General features: G+C 37.0%; 1 protein-coding gene across 2 annotated transcripts in view; it reads right to left on the reverse strand.

Annotated features, from left to right (window-relative positions):
- Positions 1-294: 294 nt before the first annotated feature.
- Positions 295-18,564, reverse strand: part of CUL3 (cullin 3) — a 58,733-nt gene continuing 40,463 nt past the window's right edge. For both annotated transcript variants that reach the window (XM_040612937.1, XM_040612938.1), the window contains exons 8-16: positions 16,624-16,800; positions 15,384-15,554; positions 13,816-13,923; positions 10,429-10,553; positions 9,992-10,088; positions 8,807-8,941; positions 3,654-3,840; positions 1,817-1,962; positions 295-1,110 (exon numbers count right to left, since the gene is read on the reverse strand). In XM_040612937.1, the coding sequence (XP_040468871.1) occupies positions 979-1,110; positions 1,817-1,962; positions 3,654-3,840; positions 8,807-8,941; positions 9,992-10,088; positions 10,429-10,553; positions 13,816-13,923; positions 15,384-15,554; positions 16,624-16,800 (1,278 nt within the window). In that variant the 3' untranslated portion in view covers positions 295-978. The remainder of the gene's footprint in view (positions 1,111-1,816; positions 1,963-3,653; positions 3,841-8,806; positions 8,942-9,991; positions 10,089-10,428; positions 10,554-13,815; positions 13,924-15,383; positions 15,555-16,623; positions 16,801-18,564) is intronic.

Consider the following 18,564-nt stretch of genomic DNA (forward strand, 5'->3'; position numbering starts at 1 on the left):
GGGGCTACAGATCCATATATGATGTTTATTAACAAAAAATAATCCCAGTATGTTTCCCCAGGGGACAGTATTTAGTTCCAAGAGATTGTCAACCCTGTACTCTAAAACACTTGAATTAGTTGTTTGTGTACACTAAATCCATTTATTTTAAATTTATTTTGTCTACATTTAGTGAAATAAAAACATCGCCCTGTACAATCCACTATCAGCAGTGAGTACAACAGCAAAAATTATTATACAGTTTATACACACTAAAATCTTCTCCTTTTTTCTATAAAGAAACCAGAACAAACCTAATCAATATAGAGTTTAATTTAGAAGAACTCAAATTACAGAAGGGAAAGCCAAAATTATTACGGTCTTTTCTGAGCCCCCAGAAGTTCCTAAATCATGTTGTTGGAACAGTGAGTGCAGGTGGAAGAGTGAAACATGCTCAAGTTGTCTTCTTGGGTCTTCAAAAGATTACCAAATATTTAAATTAAACATGGCTAGTTAAAGAAACATTTGAAGCAGAGCAATATAACTGGGAATTTTGCCTTACCAGTTGTGGTTTCTTTTAAACCCAACTTATACAATGCGCGAAGTGCTAAGCAACACTACAGAAACACATTTACATCAACACTGAAGATCTGGGGATATGAAATTCCAACAATTTTATTTTTTTAAATGAGCTGTATTTTCTAAATTTGATTTTATTTTTCTGTTTTCATACAGTATTGAAAACAAACGCGGCACATTCACATTTTCCCGAAGTATTGTAAGGATGATCTCTACAGGGATAACGTTGAAAAGCCTGAAGCTCAATCAATTGATGTTGAAAACTCTCAAAAGGAGTAAAAGGCTTGATCTGAATGGTCTAGAACATGTACTGTAATTTAATAGAAGAGATGGTCGTCTTTAATATTAATGATTTAAAAGAACTTCCCAGTTCATGCGAAGAGTATAGTCCAAGAATAAATCAAATTTTCTGAACGCATTTTATGCTACGTAAGTGTATACTTTGCGATCCTCAGGTGTTCGTGCCAAATATTCTCTCTCAATAAGTCCTTCAATACGTTTTTTAATAACAACTGGACTTGGTAAGAATCGGGCCTTCAGCTGCTGAGTGACCTAAAACATAAGATCGAAACCAATTAATATAAGACCACAAGGCAAGTAAGATCATTAAGTAGCCTAACCGAACCAAATAGTCAGAAAAAACATATTTAGACAGGGTTGGCTACAACCATGAAGCATAAGAAGCAGTCTGCAAACTGCTGACAGTTGTTAGCCCCTGATGAGTTGATTGCTCATCCCTGGGTACGACTCCAAGTACTGACCTCCACAGAGGCATGGTCCCTACCTGAGAATGCTCTCAACTGCAGAGCCCGAAGGGGGTTCAAAAGTGGACAATGGGAACTATCCCTGAAGCTGTCAGAACTTAGGAGTTAAGAGCAGCTAAGAGCTCAAACCTCCCTGCTAAGAGCTCAAACCGCTCAAACCTGGACGCAACAGTCAGTAACAAGATCAAATCGGAAAATAATTAATGTTAAGTACAATGGTTTTTGTTGCCAACTTATTTCAAGGAATTTGGTAACATCATAATAGCACTAAAAGGAGGAATGAAAATTAGATACACCCAATGGTACAGCCTAAACTGATGGGTAAGGATTTAGATGTCTTCATATACACAGGGAGAAAGAACAAAAGGATGGATTTAATACAGCCATCTCTCAAAAGCCTTTCAGAATCACATTAGTGAGAGCTGTGTAACTTTCATGAATTAACAGGAAAAGCAAGAAGAATTCCCCAGCCCGTATCATATGAGTAAATATACCTCTGCTACTAGCACATTGTGTTGCATCTTCTTTCTAGATTTCATTATCCGAACTATAGCAGCTTCTATCTCATGTTTTCTGTCATCATCTACTTTCTGCCTTGTTTCTTTCCTTTCTGGATCAGATTCTCCTTGTTTGGCAGCAACTTAAAGAAAAGAAGCAGAATGTAAAGCATGTTAGCAAAAATAAAATTAATTTCATTGTGTGTTAGCTTCACTACTTATTTCATCTAGACATCAAGTTCTATTTTCCTGAGTTTTGACATTCTCAAACTTGATTTTTTTAATGAAAAGCCACCAGAACATATTAACACCTTCTGGCATATTTTGATAGCAACTGACAAGGTAACAATCTGTTATTTAATTATTGCTATGTTAAAATCTGAACAGTATGCAAATCTGCTTACTGGCACCACCAACCCCCCCGCTTCCATTAAATATTTTTCCCTTTAATATAACAAATAATCTATTAATTAAAACAGAAAAAGGATTGAAAGTGTACTTCAGAAACTAGTTACATACTTGGGAAGTTCATCAGTTGGAAGAAACAGTCCAACTTTATCCTCTCCAACTCATTACATTCTTTGTATTCTGCTCTCCTATTTATGTTTTATTTCTGCCCTTATTCTAGCTTTTCTTACCCTTTCACCCAAGAGCTGCCATAATCAAGCCCTCCTCCCACACCACTACACCACTTTGCCCCCTACCCTTCTTCACTCAAAACCCCCAAGTATTTATCACTTTTAAAGAGATACAGAAAAATAAAACCACAAGTATCAAATCTGCTCTGAAACCATGCCGAGCCCCCAGTCATATTCCCCATTCACAGACATTTGCGGAGTGGAAATGAAAAAGCAGAATTCCACTAAACCTCTAATAGATGTCACAGAATTTACTTTTGATTATGCCAGGGAAGTGCCTTGGGTCCTGGTGAGAGGTTTCTCAACATCCTCATTTGGCTGCTGCGCCCCTGCTCACCAGAAAAATTCTGCAGACATGGCAAATTGTTGCCATCACAGCGCTCTGCATGCGCCTGAGGAGAGCCCAGCTATCACTCACACAGAGGGACACACGCAATGTAATGTAATTAGTAGGTACTAATGGGTTTTACATGCTTACATCCCTGAACAGAGTGATGCACAGAACTTATATCACGTGTGACAAACAGCACATGAATCACCGATGTTGCACTTAAAACACTGCCAGTGCTGCTGTGTATTTTATGTACTGAGATCTGCAAAGTCAGAGAATACTTTTAGATGTACTAAAACTCGGAACTAATTTTCCAACACTCTAGAAGGTATATCCACAGCAATGCTACAACTCGGAAATTGTTTCCAGAGAGTTTTCCAGACAAAAGGTATCAACATTACTTATGCACAAGACAAACCAGCATTTCTATGAGCTAATAAAGTTGTATTGTAACAATCCGTTTTTCTTATTTGTTAAGCCCAAATACATTATAGCTACCTGGCACTTGCAAATTACTGTTGTATGGGCTAAAAACATCACTCAGTTTCACAGCAGTGCAACAACTCATGAGGCAATGTTTCTATTTCTAAATCGATCAGTAGCATATTTTTAATTTTACTGAGTTTTATTTCTCTTTCAACATTTCCTTTTAAGAGATAATTACAAATTTTGTAAAGTAAAAGGCTTAACTATGACTTCCACGCTTTTCTCAGTATTTAAATTTTCATTTTGATGCAACTGATCATCAACAAAAAAATACTATTTTCTTTTGTTCACATGTATAGACATCAATCTTGCAAAAGATAATTCGACATTTTAAGGCAGTTTTAGGACTACAACACAGCAGAATATAAAGCTCACTTACCCGTCTGAATCTTGACTCTGTGTAGTTTAGATGTGAACTGATCATTCACTGTAAATATATGACCATTTTCTATTTCTTTTGATTTAGGCTCTTTTGTGAGAACACGTTGTGTTGGTTTGCCACATGCAAGGGACTGTAGGGCTCTAACCAGTTCTCTTTCGGGGATATCTGTTTCTTGTTGAATTTCCTAAAGAAAGATATCTTAGTTAGTTTATGGCTACAGCAGAAGTATCATGTTTTGCAAACAGCAGCACTGACTGCTTAAATGTACACCTTCAAGTGTGCAAACTACTACTGCTATGACAGCAGCTGTAGGGCTTGAAAGGTTAGAATTAATTCAGTAGCACAGTCTCAATACATAATATGCAAAATGATCCACCTGAGTCAATGCACAGGCAGTAAATTCCGTCATGTAAACAGTCATCCTGAGTTGAAAATAGAAGAATGAATAACCAGCTGCTTCATGTCACTGTCATTTTTGAGAAGGCTGAAAGGATTTGTTCACTGCTTCCAACGTTTGCCGAACAGAGTGAAAACAAACCTTTTAAGTAATTCAGTGATGGAAAACATCCACGCTGTTCATGAGCATTTCTGACAAACTGTGTAAACGTTTTTACATTCAGGAGCACTGTTAAAAATAAAATCTTTACAAACGGAAGCAAACAAGGCCACCGTAACATAGAGATGCTCTTGATTAATTACATCTCCTTTCTGAATAACCTGAAACAATTTATTTACAGCCCAGATGCCCTTGGCTAGGACTTCTCCAGGTGAAATAAAACCCCAAATATCATAGTGCATCAAATGGTATGAACTTTGAAGAAGAATGTTTGTAAAAACATGTACATAACTTTTTGCATCTCTGTCGGTATACTTAGGAGTTCAGCTGCAAGCTGTATGTTAGGTAAGTCACTAGTGATCATGAGTTAGTAATCAGATTATACTAGATGGAGAATGATGTCTTAACATGCTCTCTTAACATGCTCTAGGAGCAGGCCAACTACTACTGCTTCCTCTAACTTAACTTGTTTACCAAACTCCCATTCATTAGAAGTTCATTTTAGCCTTATCTCTATTCTCTTCCTTTTTCTACTTTGAGGAAACTGTGGACATCTCCGATTTCACATTCCCGTTCAGACTCGAGGGACCTCTAGCAGCTGAAGATCAAACTACTAAATAGAAAAAATAAACCTCACAGACACACAACTGTCCACAAGAGCTGTCACTTTCTCGGCCTCTCCACTTTCAGTTCCAAGGCCAGCGTCCAGCTCTTACACTGCCCCCATAAATTCCTAGTTCTCATGGCACACAAGTCATACCAACAACCTTCAGGCTAAAAACAGCAGTAACAACTCCCAGTGATCAAAATGCTACGATCTGTAAAGAACTTGTTAAAAGTTCTTTGAACTGTGACCAGAAAAATCAAATGTCAGAGTACAACCAGGTTCTATTAAATTATGTTATTTCTTGGGTGTGCTCAAGTTTTTTAAAAATCAATCCACAAAAATAAATGCCACTCTTCTGTGGTCATCCACCACTGACAACATGCAATAAAAATAATTTGGATGTACTGGCCTCTACTTGGACTCTGCAATTAATTACAGCGCATCTCATATACAATATCTCACTAGGTCTCTGTGACACCAAGGCGGGATATGCCTCACTTTTCAACTACAGACCCAATATCACACGTACAACGTTGACTTTATGTGAAAATGTGATTTTGGTACAAGTTCTAATTCATTTGAATGAGGTAAATAAAAAAAAAATCAGTAAGTCTAAAATTTAAAAATATCAGAATTTTTGATACATACTGCTTATGGATGATCGGGAACTAATAAAGCATTTTTTAACTAAGAGTATTCTTAGCATAATGCATTCAGAAATATTCATACTATTTCAAGTGATGTGTATCCATGTATTTTAACTATTTCCTAGTATCAAAATGCTTCTTCCCAAGTAGCTCACAGAAAAGTTAATATTTCTTCATTTGTTACTTTAGTTAAGTTTTCACCTTCACACTGTTTTCTTCTCCTAGATCCAGCACAAAGTAATATTTTAAAAAAAACCAACCACAACCCCAAAACACTATAATCCTCCACATGGTCACAACAGTCTTACTGAAGTGGACTGATCAGCATAAATTTAAACAAACCAAAGGAAGGTGACACTTGGATTACAGGATTTAGGTAAATGTAAAGCCTCAAGGTTACAAACCAAAACCAGCTTATTACTGATGTAATGCCTGTGACATGCCGGCTCTCAAACTCTGATTTTTTTATCAACACCTAAAATTAATCTTTTCAAAACTAAATTACTTCTACAAGGAAACAGCTATATTCTGCTTTTGATGAAAGTGAAACAAAGATCTAAAATGGAATTTGACTTTTTTGATGCTACACATCCTTACACTAATTACTAGGGATTTCTGTGTTTATTTTACTTCATTCTGTAGCATTCTAACTCAGCCACCAATCTATGTGAACCACTTAGGTTTCAGAACTTCTAAGTTAGCTTTACAACAAGAACCACAGGAAGAACTGCACTGCAATATGCTGCCTCAGAGGCAGGCAAAAACTTCAAGTTGGATAAAAAAAGTGTAGCTGTGAATGTAAACGGGGATAACAGATGTTCCTGTGCTCTCTTTCCTTCAGTCTGTAGCACATAATTTTTCAAAATATATTTTTACATAGATATTTGATGTAACAGTGAAAAACGCACACACTTTTTCCCCACCACCAAAATGTCTTATTTTAAAGACCACACTAGAGTTGTGCACAAGAGCAGTACTGATTACACAACCTTAGTTCTAAAAATATTGCCAAGTCAGCTCTATCTGGAGGCTATAAAAGAGAAGATTCTAGGTATGGAACTGCCTCTGTCTGGTTCTACACCAGAAAAAAAAGTTTATTAAAAGGAAAATGAGAAGAAATTTACAAGGAAAAGCATTATGACATTTTGTTGAAATGACAAAAAAGGGAAGTATTTGTATTTCTATTTACAGATTTCAACATGTCTATCTTCCAAAGCTGAGATCAGCAAAAGAGAAGAAAACAGTTAAGCCGGTTTTAAATTCTAATCTCTCATTTTTGTGGAATTATTCAACAACTTTATTTCTATTACAGTTGCATATGTATTTCTCATTTGTTAAACCTAAAGAAAGAAGCAAAAATGTGCCCCTTATTTTCCATGTTATCATTAAAAAATTGTGCATTTCACCTTTTTAAACACCGAGATGTACTGTAAACGAACAGAAAAATATTTAGAGTATTAGATGAGACTTGATTTGAAGAAATTGAATTCTTCGAAAAAATGAGCATTGTTTGAAGGCTTGTATGAAGATCCTTCCTCTTAAATTCAAGTAGCACTAACCTAGACCCATATGGCCACCAGTTCTTTTTGCATATATGTTGCTGTACAGGGAGGGATACAGTAAATTCGTAACATTTTTGTGAAGGAATTTTGCTATGCCAATAATCCTTTAAGTTTCTGTAGTATCTTATGCATAATTTTTGCATCATCATTATCACATTTTTCTCTCAATCACATGGCTTAATGGCTATTACGATTATTGTGTAGATCTTGTCAAGTTTGCAATTAATAATCACACTGAATGCAAAACAAAACAGCAACATCTGTTCAACTCTGAAGCGACTTCCAGTTAATCTGTTCAGCTGTGAACCTGCAGAAACACGTGTGTATCAGACAGTTTTATGCTTACACCAGCACACACCACAAGTCATCTCTCATGTTATGTTGCAGTAAAAGCACTGATTTGATATGACAGAGAAATAACAGTTGCCCATACTCAGCAATTAATCATGTATTCAATAACCAAAGAATAAAGATAAAATTCATTCTACTCTTAAGTTTTCATAAGCTTTCCTGGCTGGAGTTAAAGACAACTCCCAGACACTTCACCAAAGAAACCAAACAAAACAAATATGCCTTCTTAATGTTTTAGTTACAATGGGACACAGAGTAAAAAAACTCCCAAACCAGAATTGAACAAAACACAACCTAGAAGCACATGGACATTGCTCTATCATCTGGTCTTAGTAATATAAACTGTAACTTAAAGCATATATTAAAAAATTTATTTTTCACTGCTCTAGCAAGTATTATTTATTCATATACAGGTAAGGCTCTACTACTTATAAAGCCTACATTTTTGTGGAATAAGGTAGCCACCAGCCCGGCATCAACTTCAAGAAAAAATAAGCTGTTAAGTCATGTCCATCTGTCACCCCCCCAGTATTCTGCAGAGAAAGTACTCAAAGCTGTAATGCTCCTGTAACAAATTTCACAACACACAGGACTTTGTGCTCTAAAATAATCTTTTTTTGAACTATGAGTATTTTACTAAGAGCCTCTTATCAAACCCTGCCTTTCTTAATCCCAACTGAGACTGTTTCAACGAAACATTCCTCATTAACAGGTCAGAAGTATGCCAAATAAGCTGAAAACAAAATCCAAACAAAAAGGCAAAATGATTACTATGCATAGCACAGTCAAAAGTAGCTGAAAAAAACGTGGAAATCCAATCCATTTCAAACTGCACCCATAGCGCTTTTCAAGGCTGCCAATGCTCTCTCAAACAGAAGACAATGCCAAACCCGAGAATATTAATTGACATTAACAATACAATCCTCAAACCTCACACTACAGGATCCTCCTCCACTACTCCTAAAGCCTTCATCATCGTCTATCAGCTGACCACTTGAACCTTTCCTAGCAATACCCTTCTAGTCTCCTTGTTAAGAATCTATCTGGGCATTCTTCATTGTCCTTTCTGGCTGACCCACTCAGAGAAAGGATGACAGTTCCTTGATTCATCCCACAGCTCACTCCAGCCTGCCAATTTAAGCACTTTAGTGTTTAAGAGGCCAGGAGACAAACCCATCTCCATAGCTGTATGGCCTAGGAATAAATCACACAACTCTTCTGTGTTTTTGAAAACTTCTGTTCCCAAATAATTTCCTCACATAGGATTGCTTCCCAGGTGCACTGCTAATGATCTGCTTCCTGTATTTACTGGCCTGATCCCCATTCAAATAGAATGAGAGGTACCTGATCTTCAAAGATCTGTTCAAGAAGAAAGAGCATGCCTAGAACAGTTATTTACGTTCAAGTGAGAAAACCACAACACTTACCTCAAATGTGTATTTTTCTCTGTTGTTAAAGAGCATTAATATCGTCATCTGGAAAGTGGAGACTTGCAATATGTGCTTCCGTGTATTTGAGCCAGTTACTTGGGCACCTCCTACGCCAACCTCTGAGCCATCTTCCTATTTTAAAATTCCAAAACTACTATTAGATTATGCTCCACTGCAAAATATTTTACCTCAGTAAGACAAAGGCTATATGGTGAAATATTTATCTAGGAGACCTGTCTACACAAGGGATAGACTAGTATATGCCTGGTGACATCAACAGAATGTCTCTCCGGTAGTTGTCCTGGCATCACAGGGTGCCCGAGACTAGCACCTCTGTAGGTCCCACCTTTGCGTGAGTCACTACTCAAGGCCAGGCCATCTAGAGCAAGATGCACAGATGTGTCCAGTCAAATACTGAGCATCTCCAAAGACAGAGACTCTACCACCTCTCTGGCTGGCCCCTGTTCCACTGCTTGCCCACCCTCCAGTTTTCTCATTCTTACCTTTAAAATTATCAAAATATTTACCCTACAGTAATACAATTTGAACATCCTCACAAATGCACATTATTAATACTTTGTTGTAAGAATTTTGTTTTCCTTTTGCATTGTCATACATTCCTAAACATCACGCCATTACTACTTCCAGTTTAGCATTTTAAAACTGGTCTAAATCACCATCAAATTATTTTCTTATAGACATAAACACTAAACATTGTACCTCTAAACGCCTCTAAGATTCTCATGTTTGAAAAAAAATGTTGTTCACATTGCTAGCACTGTGCAGATGAAAAGCAGGCTGAACTTGGCTTAACAGCACTTTCACATTAACAAACTCTAAAGAGAAACAAGTTTAATTTCACTTTTGACTGATTCACAGTCAAAACCCCCACAAACACTCAAACCATTGAGGTTCCTTTAAGATCAAAATTGCTATTTCTCTGCGAGGTTAACAAAGAACGATACTGATTGATGCATCCAAATTAGATTTACTGGGGGGAAAAACAGTGAAAACAAAACAGCTACAAAGGAAGAATCAGACTACAAAGCCAAGGGAAGGCATATTTCTTCTATTATCAATGGGTAAGCTTTTATTTTACACAATTCTAAAGTTATTACAAATATGTATTTGCTTACATTTAAAAAAAAAAGAGACAATATTTTCATAATCTTGACACCTTACCTTTTTAACCGGCCCATAGAAAGTGGCATTGAGATCTGCAGAACCCATATGATGCTGGAGTGTCAGCTGTCGCCCACTATGTTTGGCTAAATAAAATCTGTAATATAATTGAATTGAAAATTTTATATATATTTCACACTGTGTATCTAACAGGAAATTGCTTTAAACAGTTACATAGACTTCTCATAGCCATTACGGACACTCTTGAGACATTTCTAACTTCTGCTTTTTCAAAACAATAACTCTTGTTAAGAGTTAGAGCTTAAAAGCTCCAACCTCAAGCCTCATAATGCGATCACTGCATTCTCTTATTTTCACATGAACTGAAGAGCGGTATGCTAGCGTGTCTTTAACTCTAGTGGTAAAATGTATCTGTAAGTTAAGTTCAGACAGTTTCTTCTTAAAACCTCTACCTAAAAATCTGTTTTAATACATACCTTCTAAATATTTCAAAAGCATGTCGGGGAGCCGGAGGGATGTTGCACTTTGGTGTGGCTGACTGAGTAGGCCAGTAACCTGTTGTGAGGACCCGCACTGTAAGATCAACACCACCTAATGAGACCTAAGAACAATTGGAAGAAAACAGCCGCTATTTTAAAACAGGATGATGTTTCACCATTTTTCTTATCAGTGTAGAATGTGTAGAATTTTCACAGACTAAGAAAAAAATTAGACATATCTATAAACATTTTTACAAAGCCAGACAAATGAGTTCATTATCAGAGTAGATGGTACAGCAAAAATTCTCCACATCATTCCCCTCTAGCATTTAAGATCGTACAGAGTTTAATAAAATACATCCTTAACCAAGAATGAAATGTTCGTGATCATAAACAGAACTCACAATACATATAACAACTCTTTCTAATCAGGCTTTTGACAACATATAGCAAAGCCAGGTTGCTAAATGCATCAGTTTCAAAACAACTGTTTATAAATTTACCTTCTGGAAGCAGAGAGTAAATACTAAATATACAATGTTAAACCATAGGAAAATTTTCTGCAGTTTACCTCTGGACAGCAATGTAAACAGTCACTTGTACATGCACAACCTAGCTACTTCCCTGAAGACTGCCATTACTATATATATTCAGCACCAGTTAGGAAACATTCTGCAACTGAAATGCTAATATATAGACATCTGGTAAACATTACATCAGCGAGGCATAAGCCCCACTAGGTATCTCAACTAAGCTGAATATTATTAAACTTAAAAATGACTACTTTCAGCTCTATGGGTTGTAACTAATACCTTCAAAGGACACATGGAAATAAGAGTACGTTATATTTTAGAGGATCAAAAACTGTCATATGAACTCAGAAACTTTCCTTATTAAATAGCAGAGTAGCATTTCCATGCGCTATGGAAGAGTTTTTGTATTGTGCGTGTTGAATGCCTGTGTGCATTAACAAACTTGTGCCTAGCAAAATTCTGAAAAACCTAGGCAGCCCAGTAACAGACTATTCACACAGAAATCACTCTGACTGAATTTCATTAAGGTTTAAGAGGAACAATTTGCCAAAGTGTGTAAAGACCAATATAAAGCTTGCTCTGTAGCCAACATTACTGCTGTGCTTCTAATTTCATATCACCAGTGTCACAAGGTTTACAAGAGAAATTCAAACAGCCATTTCGACACAGAAAACTAGTTGATCTGTGTATCACCTAAAAACCCAAAAGCTTCAACAGTCTTCTCCCTCTAGCCAAAGTGTAGGGAAGGGTCATCAATGCAGACTGAAAGATACAGAAAGTATCTTTATCTGGAACTGAAACATCTTAGTTGACATGGCAACCACTTCCTAATTTTTTGTGTGTTTTAGCCAGAGCAGAACACAGCACTAACTGAGAATGCCTCACACCACACATACACAGTGCTGAGCAGTTTGTGACTTGAAGAAGTTTTGGAACAACTTTATTTTACAAGATGTCTTTTCAGTGTAAAAACGGTATGAACTAATGGAAAGTCCCTTGAAGTGATCTAATCTTTACAAAACTCCAAACTGAAGTTTCAGGATCACAGTTGTAGAAATTACTCATTATCTGTTAGCCTGGACTTTCACTAGCGTTGAGCTTTCCACTCACTGATAGCAAACCATCCTTAGCACTACTTGTATCTTTGGCTATAGGATCAAGCAGGCAACTTTGCAGGTAGGATTATTTAGAGAAGAGCAGATGCCCAACTCACCTAGAAGGTACCATACATATTCAAGGTACACACAAGACTTAAAAAGGAGTAGAATGGACTATTTCATATAAAACACAACATCACCAGCAAGTTAACAGTAACACAAACCTGCCAAAATCTTCTGGTTTGTATTTCCTCTCAAATACTATTGACACTAATAGAAATATATTCACTTCTATCATAAATAAGTACTCCAGAAATTTCATTAAAAGGCCATGATCAGGCTGCCCAAAAGGCAATCATCAGGTGAACTGCTGGTCCCTTGCCAAGAATAAGATGAAGTTTAAAATAAGGCCTAGCAGAGTATCTGTTAACATTTTAAATTCATTTTATTAGCTGTACATAGCTAAGAAGAAGATAAGAGACATCATTTATTAACTCACTCAATATAAAACTGTCATGTACAGTACATTAATCATTAACACACACACACCATATACAAGTCCCACATGCTACCTAAAAAATGGCAGTGCTCTAGCAAATTTTTCTTGAAATTACTATTTCAGGCATTCTAGAAGGAAAACATTATAAAGAAAAAAAGCAGTAGTAAAGCTGCCTGTTCACAAACACCTTTATAACTGTCCATATCCTCTACAACCTTTTCTGAAACCACTTTGAGGAGATCCCATTCCTTCTCTCAAGATGACTCACAGTATGCTGATGAGAAAGATTTCAGCCGACTGCTTCAAAACAGCAAAGATTTCAGATCACCCTGTGTAACCAGGGACACTGGACAGAATACATCCATGAACATATTTCTGGCATTCAGATTCCTGGAACTGCTTCAAACACGCTTGATATACAGACTTACTTACCGGCAGACACAGAATTACTTAGCTGTTTATTATTTATTATTAAGCGCTATTGAGTATCAATACAGAAAAAAGTGTTCAGAGCAAACTAATACCTCAAAATTGAAGCAATCTCTCCGTTATGCAGGATTCCAGACACCCACTTTTTACACCAAGGTGTAACACTTCCCGACTGAACAACTAAGTCCATATTTGGTACTTTTGAATAAAATGGCAGTTCTGGTTTTATCAAGGTATTAATTGTGTCCGGAAAGTTAAACGTGAGGTGATAAGTTTTTCCAATCCCTGCAGCACGGAATACTTTCTACTTGCTGTTATTGTAAGGTATGGGTTGCAACGAAGACTACTTTTAAAGAATGAGAAACTTTGCTGGTAACATGGCGTTTTGGAAACCCACATGAGCATGGGCAGCTGGCCCCAGGGGCGGCCGGCACAGCTGGGTGGGCACAGCTGGCCCCAGGGGCGGCCGGCACAGCTGGGTGGGCACAGCTCGCCCCCTGCCGGCCACAAGCAGTAAGGTCCGCCGAGCTGGGCGCCCGCTGCAAGGCCCGCTCAGAGCAACGCAGGGACAAGAGGAGCTGAAATAGGATTTTATGGAAGTAAATCGGCACCACTCAAGCTGTCGATCAAGCTTCGAACTGACTTCTGTATTTCGGGAAATACTATCAACGTATGATAAGAAACACAGCAGAAGAAATACAATTCGAGCATGCTAACAAAATCCTTCATTCCATGTGCAGATTCCAAAGAGCTTTTAACCCACAAGCCATGATAAAGGTCTAGGGTTTGTGCTGAAGGACAAGCACACAGAACCCCATGCTCTTACCCCGGTTGCCTGAAGATGTTGCCTGAACTCATCCATCGTCGTGTTTGAGATGCTCATGTCCCTGAACATTCCTTCCAGTTTAGACGTGAACTGACATCCACATTCAGTCTGAAAATACACAAAATAACTTGTTGTGCCAGCACTATGAAAACAGAGCTTCTGGTATGTGAACTGCAAAACTAAAAGTTGGTTTATAAATCTCAAAAATTCTATTACTGTATATTTGGTTACTGGGATTCCCATTTGCATTACCTTCAGAACTTAGCATTTGTATTCCATATAAGGATCTAACCCTAAGCACATCCAAACCTGCTTTCCTTCGCTTTTCTCCATCACTGTATTTTTTATATCTTTTTAGCTTCCTATCTCATCTTAAAAAAAAAAAAGTCTGTGAAAGCTTACCAAGCCAATGTATTTCACCTGCTTTTTCTTTTAGCATGATACTGTAAAGACAGATAACCTTTATTTGTATCAGAAAAAAACCCCATCATCCTAAAGTGTGTAATTTTAATGGCTTTCTGCAGATTGCCATGTAGAGATTTCCAGACCTTTTGAGAATCAGGAACATATGCACATACAGATACATGCGCACAAACAAATGCATTTCAATTGCACATACAAGACTTTGTGCCTATTTCTAAGACAAGATAACAGTAAAGGCAAGCATGTTGGCTTCAGCATCCTAATTGCTGTGCAAATCCATAAAGAGAGCAATTCCAGTCCACTGATTTATCCTGCAAATGTGTGTCCTGTGCCTTCTAAATCACCAGGCTAGAAGAGGCGGAGAAGTAACTGGGACGAAATTAATACCAATAATTTGGAATGAATACTGGTAATTTGGAGAAATTTGATGCAGACAGGCTTTGCTCACTGATGGAATATGAAGGTCAGAAATAAGGATCACTAAAGGTTTGATCTTAGGATCAAATCACTCTGGTTCAGAAGTTCCATAACCATTAATCATGCCACTTAAGAAGCTGCATTAGAACTTGCTTCAAGGACTGTTCACCTTTAGGCTTTACTTTCTTCTCCATCTCTTGGGCTATTTTATCAATAAATTTAACCAACTCAGGAAAACACGTTTCCAGACACTGATGAGAAGATTATTTTTTTTCCCCAATCTATCTCAAAGTACTTAATCAAAAAGGAATTGAACATTATCAGTAGTCTGCAGATGGAGGCAACTAAAAAACAACTATGGCATGCAATAAAAGAATTCTACCGTGAATGACAGAAAATCTAGGACAAAATACATTCTTGTCCGCAAATCCAGTCACTAGGATAACCAGAGCTGTCTTCATTTGGGAATTCTTAACAAATTCAGGAAAAAAAAATAAATTAGCTTTGTTAAATAAAATTAGCTTTGTTTTCCAGACTGCTTTCTCACCACAAGTGCTTTCCAGTATTTACAGAATTATTCAGAAAAGCCTTTCATATTTTCTGTTGGGGCTTTAAAATCAAATCTGTGTTTAACAGCAGTCGAGATTTACGTTATCTATATAACCCTTATGTAAAAACAGAAGAAACCTTATTGCTGAAAAAATGAAGTAAAAAGTATCCAGACTTACCTTTAATTTGGATATCATATTTTTCTCAGAGTCATCTGAAACGCTCTTGTTTGTAAGAAGTCTTCTTGCCAAGTGCTGCTTGTAATAGCGTTCAAAGACATCTTTCTCTTGCATAAACCTAAATAAAACCATTGCCTTATCCAAGATAGTTTCTACTTCTTGCTCTGTTAGCTGTAAAATAAATAATTTGCTGGTTTTAACCTTCCAGCACAAGTGTCTTATACAACCTAAATACTTAAAAGTAATTCACAGCAAGCATATAGTCTAATAGTAGCCTAATAAAGAAGCCAACAAAACTGGTCCAACATGTGAACTACAGAGCCAAAAGAACAGTGCACAAACTCAACAGAGCAGAGAAAGGAATAGATCTGAAATAACAGGGAAAAACAATTGTGAGGGAGAAGGGAGACAAAGGATGGGTAGAATGCCTGGATAAATACAGTAAAAGTTCTTGGATATGTTTTTAAGTATTTTTAAAAAAGCACAGATGGCAGTCAGTAGTACTGGAAGTTAGCTCTGAAGGAAAGCTTTTAAATGTTAGGACTCGTTTTGCAAAGCCTGCCTAGTGCCACAACAAATACAACGATTACTTATTTTATAAATAAATAGAACATATTGAGTCCCAAAGCATTAAGATGCATGCAATAATATTCAGCTTTAATCAGAGCCACTGAGGCCTCAGCTGAATCATCCTGTCCAGTTCTGGGTGCCATACCTCAAAAAAATTCATGAAAAAAACCTATGAGGCAAGACTGAAGGAAACAGTTGTACTTAGGCTACAAGAGACAGATATGGTAGTAGTCCTCTGATATGTAAAAGCAGTAAAAAGAAGCAAAGACAAACTGTTTCCCCTACTCAAGTGAATCAATTTTCAAAAGAAGTTACTAGGTATTGAGAATAATTGCCAAATTATAAGAATATATTTAAGGAAATTATATTTAAGCTTTTGAAGGAAGGGATCTGCAGAATCTACTACAACCTAATTTTTTTTTTTTTTTGAGGGGGCATCTGCCAGAAATAATGCAGGTATACTGCTTCAGATATGGGGGACAAGCCACACAACATCTTTGAGATGTTGCTGTATGAAGCGTTATAAGCTCAGATGTGTCACATATGCTTCTTTTTTTTTTAAGGCAGTATTACCGTATCATAAAAATGATTCTTAGCAAAGTAGCTTACTTTCATTTCATACAAGTTTACACTGGAAATAGCACGATCTTTTAATTTTGTTTATACTTACTCCCTTGACTCCCTTTTTCAGCTTATCATCAATAAATAATGAGAGGTACTCTGGAGACCTAGAGTTGAGGTTGAGGAAGTACTCAAAGTCACCCGCAATAGTCTGTTTGAAGAGTCGATCATTATTGAAAGATTCTTGAAGAAAGCGGTCAAACCGACTCTTCAAGTCCAGTAAACCCTTTAAAAAAAGGCAGAAACTTCTCACTGATTTGAAGTTGCAAGTTGTAAAACAGTAATAATAGATGAAGTCATAGAGAAAACCACACTACAGTCAGAGATTTTGCAAAGCTCTCTATGTAGAAAGTATCTGAAATTTTAAATATATATAGCTGCCATAAATCTCTTATACAAGTCATTTTTCAGATAAACTGGCTAAAGTATTGGTGTCAAATACTGGTGCAGTTTTCTGTGATAGGCTAATCAAAGAGTAAGAACATTTTTTTAAACACCTTTATTAAATAGGCTGATTTACACAACTTAGAGGAGGTATCTGTTGTACTTGTTAAGCCGTGTCTATCTCAAATAGCATTGACAAAGTCACTATAATAAACACAGGATCTGGGAAAGATGAGGCTAAGCACCCATTAACTTCACCCCTAGAGCTACTAAACAAGTCTAAGGAGCAAACACACTGTGACAAAAAGCGTAATGTAACATGTTAGGCTTCCCCCCCCCCCCTTTCAATCTATAGACATGTTCTGCATTATTTAACCATGTGTTTCTTACTAATCTTTAAAAGTCACTGTGAATGCACAAAACTTAGATACATGCAGTAGTTCTCCAGTTACCAGTGTCATGTTCATGGCCCTGAACCGAACCGCTTCCTCTGAGCTAAAGCATCAGATGCTAAACATCATTTTTAGGATTTGTACCATCTTCACTCAGAGTTAAAACCACCGAGTGCAGGAGAGGGAAGCTTCTTAAAATCACCTAAGCACCTTGCTAATTATGTATGATATGCACAGGGCTTAGGCATAAATAAGACAGCGTTTGGGGTGGGCTATGGTGTTTAAAAATTTCATTCAGGAGTTATATTTATCATGAACAACTATTGCCCAGAAAAACTGTTCAGGTTAAATGGTCTTAAATCCTTGGTTTCTTAAAAATTTATTTATATGTGGTTACTTAAAGAAGCCATTCAAGAATTACTCAAAGAAGTAGTAATGTTTCTTAGGAACTCACCATCTCACTTAAGGGAATGGTCTTTACACAGGCTAATTAATGCGTATTAGAAATTTTAAATGCAAAGTAAATCCCACTATCTCTCTGTTTACCAAGGTTAGCTTATGTCTCCTCTCCAGGAGTACACCATCTGAACAACCTGGTGTTAAACAGGAGAAACTGTTAGTACCTTAAATTACAACAGCATTTCAACATCCCTTCAAATTATTTTAAGAAGTTTTAAATCTAATCCCCTGGCAATGCTCTTGCAATTAACTCGCTAATTATGCTCAGGGTTTGGTGATGTCACGTTGCAGAACCAGTGCTGGACTATGATGAAGTTTTGTTCTTGGAGGTATAATGTAGCTTCTTTGTCTTCTTACTGCTATTTAAGTCCTTGAAAGATTCAGATGAACATAGCCAAGGTGAGAAGAGTGAGATGGCTTCTTAATTCACAAGTATTTTTCTCTTCTTTCTTCATGTCAATGGAAGTGGAGGATAAACCTGTTGGGTGGTTTAGCGGTAATGAAGTATCATCAATCCCTCCCCCTTGACATCTTCATCAGACGCCTAGGGTGCATACTGAGTGGATGAGATCTGCCAAAGCACATGAAGTATGGCCAGAAGTCTTCAGCTTCGTTATGCTACTTGCCTTTGTAGTGGGAAACATCAATAGCATCTTCATAATTAAGTTTTTAACTCATTCTCAGTTACATTTTTTATGATACGCCTTTAGGTCCACCAGGATTTAAAATGAGTGAAAACTACTTCAAAGTAATCC

Source organism: Falco naumanni, chromosome 13 (assembly GCF_017639655.2).
Source record: "Falco naumanni isolate bFalNau1 chromosome 13, bFalNau1.pat, whole genome shotgun sequence".
Taxonomy (NCBI): domain Eukaryota; kingdom Metazoa; phylum Chordata; class Aves; order Falconiformes; family Falconidae; genus Falco; species Falco naumanni.